Source organism: Amblyomma americanum, chromosome 2 (genome assembly GCF_052857255.1).
Source record: "Amblyomma americanum isolate KBUSLIRL-KWMA chromosome 2, ASM5285725v1, whole genome shotgun sequence".
In the NCBI taxonomy this organism is placed as follows: domain Eukaryota; kingdom Metazoa; phylum Arthropoda; class Arachnida; order Ixodida; family Ixodidae; genus Amblyomma; species Amblyomma americanum.
In genome coordinates, this window is record NC_135498.1 from 210,480,355 (window position 1) to 210,496,167 (window position 15,813).

General features: G+C 42.3%; 1 protein-coding gene across 4 annotated transcripts in view; it reads right to left on the bottom strand.

Moving 5' to 3' along the window:
• Positions 1–15,813, bottom strand: part of LOC144122121 (rifampicin phosphotransferase-like) — a 798,972-nt gene that overhangs the window by 364,858 nt on the left and 418,301 nt on the right. For all 4 annotated transcript variants that reach the window (XM_077655660.1, XM_077655659.1, XM_077655661.1 and 1 more), the window contains exon 11: positions 4,703–4,851. In XM_077655660.1, the coding sequence (XP_077511786.1) occupies positions 4,703–4,851 (149 nt within the window). The remainder of the gene's footprint in view (positions 1–4,702; positions 4,852–15,813) is intronic.

Here is a 15,813-nt window from a genome sequence, read left to right on the forward strand (position 1 = left end):
AAAACAGGTGATGGTAGCATAAGTAATTGGAAATGCCAGACATGCTCAGTTGGAAATAAACGCAGTGGCCACCTAGCCACTCGTCTGACTACAGCGCGTGAACAGGACTTAACCACTGAAGTAAAGGCCATGCATGAAAAATTGCGTACCATAATGCCTTTGGCAGGAAACATTGACTCACTACTCGAAATAAAAGAAATAGTGCTCGGTCTCCAAGCTTCCGAGCAGCATATGTCAGACAGATATGATGAGGTCCTTGACAGACTGACAAAGCAAGACCATGCTATTTCCAACATATTGGTTCGCACTGAGCGCGTGAAAAAATTAACCCAAGAAAAAGAAGTTTCACGCCTCAAAGAACAACTCAATAACCTAGAACAATACGGTCGAAGAAATAACCTAGAGATTCATGGTGTTGAATTTCAAGAAAATGAGAACCTGATAGCCAAAATGAACGAGTTCGCAACAACCATCGGTGTTCGTCTGTTGAAAGAAGAACTAGATAGCCTGCATCGACTTCCATCAAAGAGTGAGCGTGGGCGGCGCGTTTTAATTCGTTTTGTCTCGCGGAAAACTAAGAAAAACTGGAAATAAAAAGCAAAGCAGAAGCGGCGAACCGGCTCAGGTGTAACCTTGTATGATAATGTAACCAAGAAAAGGTCTGAAGTGAGCTTGTATGATAACCTGACACCGCAGAACAAGCGCCTGCTTTGGTTGGCACGCACACGCGCTCAAGCGATGGGTTATCAGTTCACATGGCAAAACGACGGCAGAATATTTGTTCGAAGGGCTCCCGGTGAACTGGAATTGCGGATCGCCAGTGAAGCTGACCTATCTAAGATACGTCCACTATCTGCAGCCACAGACACCGCCCAGAACGATGGAGTTGCGTAGGACGCTTGTTTAAAGTAAATCCGCAGTCCCTGTACTCATGAAAATGCTCCACGATAGCCTGCCCTTCAATGACATATATTATAACGTGGGTGATTTGAAAGCTCTCTTAAAACTAGTTGCTTCAAAAAATAAAATCTTTTCTATGTTTCGCTTGAATTCTCCGAGCTTAAGGAACAAAGTGGTTGATTTCACTACCTACATAAATCTTCTCGAACACAAATTTGATGTTTTAGCGTTTACTGAAGCTTGGTTCACGGACAGCTTAGGCATTGCTAATATAGATGGTTACTCAGAAGTTTCCATTTACAGAAAGAATAAGAAAGGTGGCGGCGTGTCATTGTATTTTTGTTGTGGAATGCCTCATGCTTTGTTGGAAAAGTATTCAGTTGTCCACGACGATTATGAAATCCTGGTTGTGTACTCGTGTGGCATTACAGTCATTTTGGTGTATCGGCCGCCATCAGGTAATGTAAGAAACTTCTTGACATATATTGAAACTACACTAGAATACCTGGTGTTACTGAGCAAGTTCATTGTTTTCCTAGGAGATTATAACATTGATGCAGAAAGGGACAGCACTACGACTAGGAACTTGGCTGATCTGATGCTTAGTTACGGTTGTAAAAATGTTATTAACGTGCCCAAGCGAGTAACGCAAAGCACTCAGACAGCTATTGACTTGTGTTTTACAGATTTTCCGTGTTATGAAATACGTTCTGGCGTCTTTGCTTGTGATATAAGTGATTATGTTCCGTTGTTTATCCTGTTACCCCACCCTAAATAAACTACTGGGGCAAATCATACAAGTATAGAAAATTCAATACTGAAACGATTAATACATTTCACAGTCCTGTACTTGAGGCCGACTGGTCAGAAGTATATAGCGAAAACGACGTGAATGAATCCTACAATATTTTTATCGCGAAAGTGAAGAACTTGTACAACACGGCATTTCCTCTTGTCAACCACGTTAAATATAAGAAGGCAAAAATACCTTGGATAAACAAAGAACTGTACAAAACGAATATTGCACAAAAATAAGCTCTTTGCCCGCTTTTTAGAAAATAATGGCATAATCGTTCTACACACGTTTAAAAAAATACGAAACTAACTTAGCTCTGACCTTAAGAAAGCAAAACAAGAATACTACGTAAGAGCTTTTTACAACAAAGACAACTCAGAACATATCTGGAGGACATTCAACAATTCACTGAGTAGGAAAACTGCAACCGAGCCCCATGAGATTGTATTCGACGGCCAAAGCTACAAAGGTTCACTTTCGAACAAATTCAACCAGCACTTTCTGGCAGCAGGCGAGAGCGCGAATTCACAATGCACCACTCCCGACCCGTTAACATTCCTCACCAGATATCAAGAGCGTACAATTTTCTTGAACCCCCCAACAGTATCGGAAATCGCACATTACATAATGCATTTGAAAGATAATTCTGCTGCTGGAGTAGACAACATTAAAGCGCAAACTGTAAAGGCAGTTTGTACAATCATAGCTCAAGTTTTTTCACACATTCGTGTGATTTAATGCTCAAGGAAAGTAATTTTCCACAACAGCTGAAAGTTGCAAGGATATCAGTTATACATAAAGGAGGTTATCAGAATGATCTTAACAACTATCGACTAATATCTGTCCTGTCTGTGTCTTCGAAAATTGCTGAAGAAGTAATAAACACCCGCTTGGTAAATTTTTAGAGAAATTCTCAGTCAAAGTAAGTGCACAACACGGCTTTCAAAAAAGAAAATCAACAGAGACTGCTTTATTACATATAAAAGGCACACTACTCAATAATACTGAATACAATATAGTAACACTCGGCCGGTGCCTAGACTTTATGAAAGGGTTTGATTCCGTTGATCACAAAATACTCCTTAGCAAACTTCAGTTTTATGGAGTACATGGTACTGCACTCCAACTAGTTTCTAGCTATCTAGAATTGAGAAACCAGTGGACTATCCTTAACGGTATTCCTTCGCAATACGGCTTAATACGTACTGGCGTGCCACAGGGCTCCATTCTCGGGCTACTTCTCTTCCTCATACTTATAAGTGATATTGTCAATATATCAAACACTCCTGAAATAATACTATATGCGGACGGCATAAATGTGTTTTTAGTGGAGAACATATTGAAACTATAGTTAAGAAATGCAGTCTTTGGCTGGACGAGCTCTCTTTTGGTTAAGCGCTAATAGGTTAGAATTAAATGTCAATAAACAAAGTTTGTATCCTTTAAACCTATAAACAAAGTTGTAGACATAGAACAAAGTATTATTTGTAGAAATAATGTTATCCAACGTGCTGAGTCTGTGCGGTTTCTCGGATTCATATTTAATGAAAAGTTGTTGTGGAATGACCACATAAACTCTGTACGATTGAAAGTAGCACGCTCCATTAGCATCATCAATAAATTTAGGTGTATTCTTCCAATGTGGTTAACGAAACAGCTTTACTATGTGCTTGTGCAATCTCATTTCAACTACTGCCTTCTAGTTTGGGGTAGCACATCGGGCACAAATTTCAAATTACTCTTTTTGCTACAAAAAAGAGCGATCAGAGTCATTCCAGGTATTTCTTATCTAGAGACCACAGTTTCATATTGGGGCAGCTTAAAGATATTAAATATTTATAAACTAAATACACTGCGGCTTGCCAGTCATGCCCACCACTTGTTTTACAGAGGTACACTTTCACACGTCATGCACACTGAAGAACACCAGAAATACCAGCTAAGAGATTATTGTACCAGGCCGCCCAGAATAAGAACAAATTACGGCTCTCAAACTACGATATACCAGATAAAAGTTCTCCTAAATTCTAACAAACCCATAAAAGATCTCATCCATAAATACAGAAATGAGCGCTTATTTAGGAAAAAATTTACAGAAATGCTTTTAGTAGAACGCTCATAAACTTACATTCGTGGAAATGTTTCTAATCAATGATGTAAATGACTACTTATTTTGTTTAATTTTTTTGCGTGCCTGTGGTAATCTTGCCATTGTAATTCGTTTGTGTTAATTTACATGTTACATGTTACGATTATATGTTACATGTTACGCTGTGTTGCTGTGCCAGGTGCACCAGGGGGGACGGGCCTCGTCAGGCTTAATATGTCTTCTGCCCTCCCCCTCAAGTATGTACACATGCTTGGAATAAAGAACTTACTATATACGCACACGACCACGTGCCTATGATGTATCACATGGTTTTACAAACTCCATCGGATGTCATCACGTGGCTTCACATCACCCCATTAGATGTTCTTAAGGTCAAAGGTCATTCCAAAGGTTACCCAATGTCAAAGGTAAAAGGTGAGAGGTCAATGATTGCCCTGTCTACGCGACGACTGCTTTACCTAGCGTAGTGAAGCTTTTCAGTTCAAAAGAAAACCCCCAAAATTTATTTTTTCTCACTGAAAAGCGGCCCTCTATGAACGTGTTCTCGTCGAAATACTAGAGCAGCACCATTGTGCCATCCCTACCTCGATAATGCAGTGAGATTGTGTGCTTTACGAGGATTGAATTCCGATTGTCCAAGGTTTAAGCTTGCACTTCATTGCAGATTGTCATGGAAGACTGAAACTGATAGGTTCTCTTCCGAGTTCATGCCGTGGCTTAGACTTCCCTATCTCAGTATGCTCGCAGAATGGCCACATAGACTTGGGCAGTCGCATTCAGCCTTAGAAGCACAAAATTGCGTTTGCAAGTGGTCCAAGCGGTGGGACCACGAACAACCCACTGCTGCCCTTCCACGGTGCATGCATAAGTAACATATCAGTCAAAAATATGCTCACCGCATCCAACCTGGGGGCACGACGGGTCGTCTAATGTCTGCGAGAGAATCATTTTCTCAGGGCGCTCTACTCCGGCTTCGGTAAAGACGGCAGAGGCGGAGGCTGTAGGGCTCTCGCTCCGAGGCGTGCCGTGTCCGCAGGCAGGCTCCCTGCGGAAAGCGAGTCGTTTCTACCTTGTCGCAACGAGTCAATGGAGTCCAGCCGATGTGGTTCAGTGGCTTGCACGGCACCCGGTAGTAAAGAGACACGGGGCGATCTATCCTGGTACTTTCTACGCTGAGCGAGGCATTTGGGTGGCAGATCGACGGCCAGCATCGCTGGGTGGCTAATTCAGAGTTGCAGGGTCAAGCTTATACTGTCGTATGCTCGATACGTCACAACAGCCGCTACTCAAAAAAGGGGCTCTGCTACGACATGTAAAAATTATATCACCTGATATAATCAACGCATATCACGTCAGGCCTGGACACAAAGTAATCTTTTAACATGGCGCAGCACCGAAAGCAAAAAAAATGACGGTCCATTTGAGCAGTTAGTCCAAATGCGAATTAGGTGCGCTAGCAGTTCGGTTTTCACTTCGGTTCCGGGGTTCTAATCCAGTGTTCACGGATGGCAGTTGTTCAGATAGCGATAATGGGTTAGCGTCCATATAAGCGGAGTTGATCGTTCTCTGCATTCATAGATCCCTGGGAGACTTCCTACCACTACTGGCACAGTAGAGCAGTGGTCAAATGATGCACCACTGCGATTTTGTGGCAGATGCTGCCATCGGAGAAACTTGAGTTGCTTGGGTTGGGTTGCGATGAAGGATGCTCTTCGCGAGCGGCCTCTCACGATAAATTGAGCTGCCGCCTCACCCGGTGGGCAGGATGGCAGCCTGCCAGAAAACCCGCCTCAGATAAACAGAAAAATAAGGAAACCTAAATGCGGGCAGCGGCCACAATAAGTGCTAGCGCACTAAAACTGGAGTTACAATTGATAGCCGAAAACATAGTGTTTAGAAGAGCAGCTACTTGAGCTGGTTGATACATATTAATGCGAAAGTACTCATACGCTCACCAACACCGCGCAAAAATCTTGTCACCGTACGTACGTTTAACATACACACGTATATCCGATCATGGGCTGTTCCCTAGCAACCAAAGATAGAACCCGAGCTTACCCTAGTTACTCGTGCCGACGTGGTGACTCAGTGGTTATGGCGCTCGGCCGGTCACCCGAAAGACGCGGGTTCGATCCCGGCCACAACGGCCCAATTTCTATCGAGGCGAAATTCTAGAGGCCCGCGTGCAGTGCGATGTCAGTGCACGTTAAAGAACCCTAGGTGGTGGAAATTTCCGGACCCGTTCACAACGGCGTCCCTCATAGCCCGAGTCGCTTTGGGACGCTAAACCCCCATAAACCATAAACCATAAACCAAGTTACTCGAGTGAGCGTGGGTAATAACTCAGACGCTTAGTATTTATGTATGTACATTTTTACATATATACATTCTGTATAGCATTTCTCTGTATATTCAGGCTGTCGCTGCTCTATAAACGTCTCCGCGACTCAGCCATGACCCAGTCGGACCTTCTAGCCCGGAGAACATTCCAATGTATAACTGGAGAATAAATTGGATTGAATTCAACTGAATTGAATAAGCTCGGATAAGTTCGGAGGAGTGCCGTGCCAGCTGCGCCATCGTGTAACTTGGCAGCAGCGGCTGTGCCGGCCGGTTCACTGCATCAGCGCATCATATACACAGGACAGCACCGGCTTCCCTGTTGGCTTTGGGTCTGCATCTTTGGCGGATCACCGTTGCTCGTGCTGCATCCCTTCGACTATCGCACGTTTCGCCGCTCATCCATAAACTGCCGTGGCCTCAAGTGTGACGTCAGCGAGCCGGGAACCAGGATTGGCTGCCTTAAAGGGGCGCCGACTACAAAAGGAACTGCGCCTCACAGCTGATCGTCACTTGGCAGCAGCGGCCGTGCCGACCGGTTCACTAAATCTGCGCATCATATACACAGGTTTAGGCACTAATTTGTAGCAAATTTTTAATTTTTTTCCCTGCGGCTGCTGTCAAGCTCTTGTACAAGTGCTTGCCGAACTGTTAACTTGTAATGCTTTCTGAATGACAAAAGTGTTGACATATTTTAAAGAGGAAATGCGAGATATGCACAGTGCACGAGAAAGAGCTTCGAAAGGAATATAAAGACCGGAAAAAATCCGTTGATTTCTTTAGTGAACAGTTTCATGTTATGGCTGAGCGCTGTGCAAAATTAGAAAATGAAAACTCCGCGCTAAAGAAACAAAATGCCGCACTATCACAGGAGTGCAAAGGACTGAAACAACAACTATCTGATCTTGAAGCCCGCGTGACAAACCAAGAACAGTACTCAAGAAACCGGAACACTGAGAATAAAGGCGTTCCGGTCAGCGATGACGAGAAACTGCCTTCAATCTTGAGCAAACTGGGAGACGTCATAAGTGAACCCATTTCTGATTGCGATGTAGACATGTGCCAACGTGTGGCAGGGAAAGACAAAGAATGCCCTAATATTTTTGTGCAGTTCCGCTCTCGTGCGAAACAGGAGGCGGTGATTGAAAAGGCCAGGATATATCGAATTTCAACCTCTGATTTCTGTTACCAGAGTGCTGATGGTTCCAGTTCTCCCCGGTATTTATTAATGAGCACCTTTGTCCCGCCTTGAAGAAACTTTTTGGACAAGTTTTTGAGTGAAATAAGGAAAAAGAATAAAAGTACGCGTGGACAAAGGGCGCAAAAATGTTTTGCGTGCAAAACAGACACGTCGAATGTACTGCGCATATCTTGCGGTGCGGATATCGATTACATGAAATGAGGATCTATGAATTCGAGCATTTTGCCAACCGCCATTCACATCAATGGCTGGTAAATTATTGCACCCTGCGGATGTGACTAAAATTTATCATAAGGAGCCGTGCACATCTTTCTTCCTGTTAAACACTCAGTCAGCGCGCAATAAGTCTGTTGAGCTGTGTGCCTTTTTTCATGTTCTGGCTTTCCATTTGATGTTAATATGCTTTGTGAAACATGGTACCGAAACGAACACGAAGTAATACAGCTCTCGGGTTACACAGTACACTACTTAAATCGCTCAGTCAAGAACGGTGGATAAATACCTTTCATGGCCAGAGAAAAATTTCAGTGTGCTAAAATCGACGACTTTACGGTGGTTACAGCTGACTTTAAAACTTTGTCAATCACAAAAAAAGCATATTTTATGTTTATATCGCCGTCCAGACGGGAACGTGGAAAACTTTTTTACATATATGGAAAACTTCTTATCCTGGATAATTGAAAACGGGTAAGAACTTGTCTTTGGCGGCGATATAAATATTAACATGTTCGAAGAAACAGAGCGACGTACTGACTTAATTCGACTATTAGAAGCTAACGCATGCTTTAACACAATTAGTGCTCCAAATCGCATTAGCAACGACTCTGAAAGTTTGCTTGATGTTTTCATTACACACATTTATTCTACAACTATTAGCTCCGGAGTAATGAGCGCTCATATTAGCGATCATCTGCCAATATTTCTTCTCATGGAATTGTATATTTCGGGTAAAGAGCGGAAGCAGTGTCCCCCATTGACTACTGAAGATATATCCAGCCACACTTGAGGAGTTCTGCACAAATATCAAAAATGAATTGGCTCGACGTGTGCAATCAGTCAGACGCAGAAGCTGCGTACGAGTCATTTCTGTGTCTTTTCAAAAAGTCTTACTCGGAATATTTTCATCCTAAAATACTGAAGCCTAAAAAATCTAGAAAACCTTGGATAATCAATCCACTTCAAAAACTAATCAAAGAAAAATATGCTCTATTCAAATGATCTTTGGACACACGAGAGACGTGCCATCTATCCGAATTTAAGAAATTTCGAAATAAGTTAACTGCAACTCTCAGAAGCGCCAAGAAAGACTACCTTCACAGGTTGTTTAATACTGAAGCCATAAAGCGGACGGACATCACGGGGAGAAACCTTAGCACAGTGCTTAACATTGGACGTCAGCATTCAGAGGGCGTATGAGAATTGATGCTTAAGGGGGAACTTTTGTCAGGCGCGCATTAAGCAAACGCTTTTAATAACTATATTATGTCCCTTGTGAATAGATTGCACGATCCACGCTCCGCAGAGTACCTGAATTCCGGAAATTATGAGAGTGCTTTCATACATACTACTAGCTCCCGAGTAATTTATCTAACGTTCTCCGCTCTGCGAAACAGTAAAAGCTACGATAATGATGACCTGCAAATACGCTCCGTAAAACACGTTTTAGATCTGATATGCCCAGTTCTTGAGCATGTGTATAACTTCTGCTTTGTAATCAGTATATTTCCGAAGCGCATGCAGCTCGCCAGGGTTACAGTGTTCTTCAAAGCCGGTGATAAAAACAACCTGCCTAACTACAGACCAATATTCATTTTGTCTGTATTTTGAAAATGCCTAGAAAATTTAATAACACTGATAATGACCGCTTTCTGCGAAAAACACAATATTAATACTGGCTGTCAGTTCGGTTTCCGTAAGGGTCGCTCGACAGAGTTAGCTCTATTAACAAAAAAGGAACTAGTACTACAAGCATTTGGTCAAAATTTAATGACACTAGGCGTTTTCACCGCTTTTGCAAAGGCATTTGGGAGAATTAATCACACAACTTTGCTAAAAAAAGTTGAAATTTACAGTTTCAAGGCCCATTCTTTAGCTCAATCAAAAGTTATCTGCAGTTCAGGTGTCAGAGGATTTCAATAAGTAACTGTCTTTCAGATAACTTTTACCCATTCATTCTCGCGTACCTCAAGGAAGCATTCTTCAACCTTTGTTATTTAATGTTTACATTAACGACATAATCAATATTGACACCACTGCCCAATTCACCACATGTGCTGATCACAGTAGTCTGTTTTTTTTTACATCTGCTTGTGCAAAGGACCTGTTGGCTCTTGCAAACGCTGCTTTAATTGAACTTAATCGATGGAGTTCATTGAATTCACTGTCTATAAAAAATACAAGACAAAGGCTGTACATTTTCTAGCTAAAAACAAAAATGTCCACATTGACGGCCATTTGTAAATGGGTTCCTCGATTTTCAACTTTTTGCCATCCATAAAATGCCTCCGGATCGTATTTCAAGGTAACGTAATTTGGAATCTTTATACAGACCCAGTTGCTAACAAAATGGTTCGTGTTGTGGGAATACTAACGAAACTTCGATTTTTTTCTCTCCTTGAGCGTGAAAAAAGAGCTTTATAACTCTCTTTTCCTGGCCTATATTTATTCCTGCCATTTACTCGAGAAAGGAAAACAGTAGCGCCGAAAAAGCACTCACACAGCAGAAGAACGACGTAGGCCAAGCACTTGTCCTACGTCGTTCTTCGGTTGTGTGTTTTTTTCGGCTCTACTGTTTTCCTTCCTCGACTACAGTGAACGATCTAGTCCAAATAAAAGTTCTTCTAAACTATACTGCCATTTAGTCCGGAGAAACAGCACAATGTCTGGCATCATAAAACATTTTTCATTGCTGGAGAAAGAAAGTGTGCGCTATCGCTAATTCTTCGTATCACGCTCATACGCAGCCTGTTTTCAGCGCCCTTAACTTACAACCGGTCACCTCCATATATTGTAGTACTTTACTCAAGCGTTTCACTACTACGAAAAAATAGAAAACGAAATTTTTCAAGCATTTATCTCCATTGGCAATGAATTATAACATTTACAACACACTTCACAGAGAAACATGGTACGTTCCTAAAGCACGCACTGACTACGGTCAACAAATGTTACGCCACAGACTGCCATCTTTGTTAAACTCATTAGAAATTCAATGGACAGCTATCTCTACTTTTAATGAGGTCATTGTGGATTCCTTTTTTTTTTTGGCTTTGCTGTAGTGTACACTGACGCTAAGAATGCTTAACCAATTTTATTTGCTTGTAAATACGTTATTTTTGTACAAGTTAATTTCAAGGCTGTTTTATTTGTACCACTTTTACTATACTCTTGCAGTAATTTAATTCCTTGAAGCAATCTATCGTTTATTTTTTCTCGTATGTATCTCTGCTGTAGAATGTTCATGATTTTTCTTTTTTTGTTTTTCCATTATTGTATCTGCATTCTCTTTATTGTGTAAAATGCCATATGTGTAGGGGGAGCAGACCCTGTCAAGCCGAATTCATTTAGCTTTTTGTCTGCACTCCCGTCATCTGTACATGCCTAGATGGAAATAATCTTGAATTGAATTGAATTGATGCTCGGAAAAAGCAACATGGGTCGCACAATCCCTGCCAGTGGCTGTGGCAGAAACAGGCACCTGCCTGCTGGTAGCGGTATGATGACTTCCCGCTATCAAAACGCTTGTTAAGTGGAGAAATAGCAATTTTGCATATATGGGCATTAACCCACTAAATGTATCACGTCATACACTCAGGTTGGAGCTCAGGTGCACCCTTCAATTGAAAAATGAACACCTCCTTTCGCCCGTCTACTCGGTGTAACTAGTTTAAGCCCCTACCATTTTTTTTTCAGGGGACGTGCGTGACAAAAGATGGAAGTTGGAACGAACACAATGCGCGGACTAAGAACCGAATGAATATTTGCGTCGATGCAGGCATCTTATGAAGGATGTGGCGTAACGTCACGAAAAATGTACCTCAAGAAAAGCAAAGGAAGAAAAAACAAGAAGGAAATCAATTTTCCTGCGAGGAGCTTTTTCCAGGCTAGTTGGTGCATTACGGGAATTGGTTTTTTTAAGAGCAGAAAGACAGCAGAGGAGAAAACGAACTTGACAGGACGCAGCGCTAGCTAACAAGTCAGGTTTTTATTTACAAACCGCATGCTTTTATGCAGGCCTGTCAAGTTATTTTTTTTTCCTGTGCTGTCTTTCTGGGCTTCAAATACCGATTCCACCAATTATCCCCCTAAAACGCACATACCTCTTTTCACTGCTGGGAGGCAGACGGGGTGCCAACGCATTCTTCTCCTTTGTGAAGAATGTGTGTCCCATCGCCTATCTCTCATGCCTGCTGTTCGGGGTATCTTGTTAAAGTCTTTCACTGCTTGAATGAACGATTTCACGTATGCTCGATAACAGTGGAGGGCTAGGTTACTGGCCGAGCCAAGCTCCGAGTTTTCCTTGTGCTGTCGCAATCGCCCACTGATGCACCTGCCTGTCTCACCTATGTAGAACAGCCCGCTGCAAGAGAAAACTCGACACCATGGTGTGTCTGCATTGGGCCAAATTTCACATAACATAAAGAATATTCTCGAGCGGACGACATTGCCTTCTCTACACCCGACTTGCGCAGTACGCTGTGCAGAATCGTGGTCCATGAAGACAAGAGAGAGCTTTGCCTCATAAAAAATGAGGGCAACTTCGCCAAAGGCGCTCGCAGGGTGGTTTTCAGCATTTCCTCATCATGTGGACTATGCTACATAGGCCAGGCAGGCACGTACACCAATTAGTGATTGCGGAAGCACAAGAAAAGCTTATAACCTGGCACGGGTTTCAATCTAGCCTTTCACTGCTACTCTTAGTGTGCTTGCACCTGGTTATTCATGCCGTGCAAGATTTTAAAAGCTGGCGTGCACAGTTAAGTTTAAACAGAGAAACGGTAACCGAAAGTCACAGGAGGCAAATTTTAATTTGAACATTACCGACCTAAACAAGATATGAAATTGTTTGATAAGCAGCACCGTTTGTTTTCTTAATTGCAGCTATCCTTCATATAAAGGCGTGCTATGTCCTCCTATGAAGGAGTCCTATCGCTTGTGCTAAATGTCAATGAAAAAACGCCTGGAATTGGTTTAAACGCAGAAGGACAGAACAGGAAGCAACGAAGTTGACAGTACAGGGCCCAAACTAGCCTGCAAAAACGTCCTCAGAAAAAAGTCTGTGGGACCATCGCACGTATGCGGAATGGGTCAACTATTATCTGATCATTATATTTAGAACCCCGCTCAAGCCGAAACAAGTTCCTAATGACTGTCTTATAAATATAGGGTAGTCCCAGAACACAGAACTAGGGACAGGCATAATGTGAAAGGCAATCTATGCGAATGAAGAATTGGCAAAAGGTTCATTCCAAACCAGAATGGTTTTCAGAAAAAACTTCCAACTGTAATGAAACTTGTACAGACAGTTAAGGACTTCCGAAATTACCTGGTTGATGAGAAGCAAATCAGTGCAATGTGCCTTCGCCTTTCCAATGCTTTCGACAGAGTTCACCCCAGTGATTTAATGAGCACAAATAATACTGAAGGTAATTGACCATAAACCTGTGCTCCGGTTAACCCCATATCTAAACTCTGGAGCCCTGGTGCTCGAAATAGATGGTAGTGAATCAGAATCATCAAAGAGACACTGAGGAGAAATTGATGTTGGCTTGTATCGATGGGATACCAGCTCCTATACACAAAAACACCACTCTTTCTGAAAACAAAGCTCTTGTAAGGTAGAAGAAAACAAGAACTAAAATGCAGGTATCGCAGCCATAGGCCAGTCTCGCAAGTAGAAGCGTGATAATGAAATTGGAGAAAAGATACCACAAGTTCTGAGGCTGAAAAAGGTGCATGATTGATATCGAAGTATAAAAATTTTGTTTTGTAACAGCCAGTGCACTTTTTTTACACGAGGAAGACAGAAAGAAGAAAAACTGAATGTTGGAAGTCAAAGAAAATCTCCAATTGGCGTTGCAACAGGCGGTCAGCCGAGTTTCGGTATGTTTTGAGGTGCTTCGCGGCTATGAGTTCTGCGTGCCCGCATGGTTTCGTCATGCGCCTCGGCTTACAAGGGGGAGCACCAAAGGACCTCCAAGTTCCTCTCTAAGTCCTCCTCGGACGTAGTTCATGCAACGGCACGCAAATGCGACAAGGAAAAAGATATATCTTTATAGGCAATGTTCAACGACCCTCCACGTTATAAAACGCACCGATCGGCGTGTTCACATCTTCGCCGCAACAAGCCTCTGGGCTGCATAACCAGCACTGCGAGGACTATTATTAGCGATTTTAAATATGTCCGCACGTACCAGTCGCTACACATCAGTTGGGACGGCGGCTCGGCGGTTTTAGCGCCGCTGCCGACTCCTGGGCGCTAGAACTTCCTTTCCAGACCAGCCACCTCAGCGATCAAAAGCATCGCACGCTCTGTGGGGTTGAAGCCGCTGAATGCAGGCCGCAGTTCATTGCGAGATATTTGTTGTCAAAATCGGGGACTAGATCCGTCGTAAAGTTGGTGCAAACGCAAACGAAGCGACGACAGCTGATATAGTCCTTCAATGTCCGGCAGATAGTAGTTTTCATTCCGGCTGTTGCTAAGCGGGAGTGTAGTGCTAATTCCAGCAATCACGGAGTCTTTGTTTTCGTTTCCGCCGCTTTACGTCACTGTTGTCATATTTCGTCATCAGAGTGTCCCAAGTTCGAATCCTAGCGGAGGGAAGAAGTTTATCAACTACGAATCCAAATCTCTTAGCAATCGATGCACCTTTCGCTGCCGGACAAGCTCAACAAGCCAAAAAGGGCCGAAATATCAGATTTTAATGACAAATAAATTTGAATTCATTGGGCTCAATGTCCCTTTAAGCGTAACCTCTGGACCATCTCAGAACTCCGTCTTGGGACCGGTTTTTCCTGCGCTCATAAGTACACATAACAGTACGCATGGGCCAAACAAGTTCATAAGTGCAGAGCTCGAATCTACTGCACTTACCAGGACAGGCACACATAAAAACCTGGGAGTCCTCACTTCTCAGGATTCAGCTGTGAAAATCACATACTGAGCACTTCTTCAGCTGCTGAAAAGAGACTCTTGTTTTTGCGTCAAATATTACAAGTGGTCATAGTCTGCCAAATTAACTGCGTATTTAACTTATATTTGAAAGTTTGTTTGAAAGTTTATTCGGCCATATTACAATATGCCCCCGGGGAGAGGCAAAAGGAGGCAGACAGAGCGTGCCTCCTGACGAGGCCTACACCCCGGCTTACACATCGGGACACTGTGACTAGACGGCAAAGCATGTTTACAAAAAAACAATCATTTTCAAGAAAAGAACAGCACACTCAAGGGTATCAAACCTGATCACGAGACAAGAGAGAAAGACATTACTATAATGTTAAAAAACAAAAAACATGACATCGTTACGCCCGAACTGTCTAATCATAAATGCAACACAGATAATAACTAAAAAAACAAAAATAATTAGAAAATTTGATAACAGGCACTGGAGTATAAATATACAGACAACAAAAAAAGAATCAGTACCAACTAGACTCAAGTAATCGCAAAATTACAAAACAGGAAAGAGCAACTTCAATTTTTTCTTAAATGCAATAGAGCTCGTAGCTTCTTGAGCCATAGTCAGTAAAGATGGGTGCGCATTACATAAGGCTGCAATTTGGTTAGTTACACTTTGTGTTCCATAATTCGTTCCGGATCTTGTAGCAGATAGGGAAACCACGCGCAATTCATATTTAATGTTTCTAGAAAAGTACATATTCTGGAAAGAACTGAAATCCTCCTTAATTTTATAAAACATGTGAATCGCTAAGCTAAAGTTGTAACAGTCAAGGAAACTGCGTGCATGAAAAGTTTTGAAGAGGTTTGTTTCATCAGTTGGATTTATACATAAGGCACGTAAGGCTCTTTTCTGGAGGGCAAATAATTTATGTGAATCAGTTTTATTGCAGGTACCCCATACTAGATTGCAATATACTAGATGAGAGTGCACCAAAGCAAAATATAATTGTTTTCTAACCTGTATTGGTAAAAGGTGTCTTAATCGGTAAATCACACATAACGATCTCGCCATTTTCAATCCAATGTTGTTCACGTGATCACTCCACCGTAGATCACTGCGGAAATACACACCAAGAAACCGAATGCTATGCACTTCCTCAATTCTTAGGTTATTAAAGTGAAGTGAGATGTGGTGATCTACTGGCTTATTTTTTGGGTGGAAAAGCATGAATTTCGTTTTGTTAACATTCAATTCAAGTTGATTAACAGAGAGCCAGATCATTAACTCTTTCAGCCAGACATTTGATTGCTGCTCAAGTGTTTGTAGGTTAGTGCCTGAAAAGAAC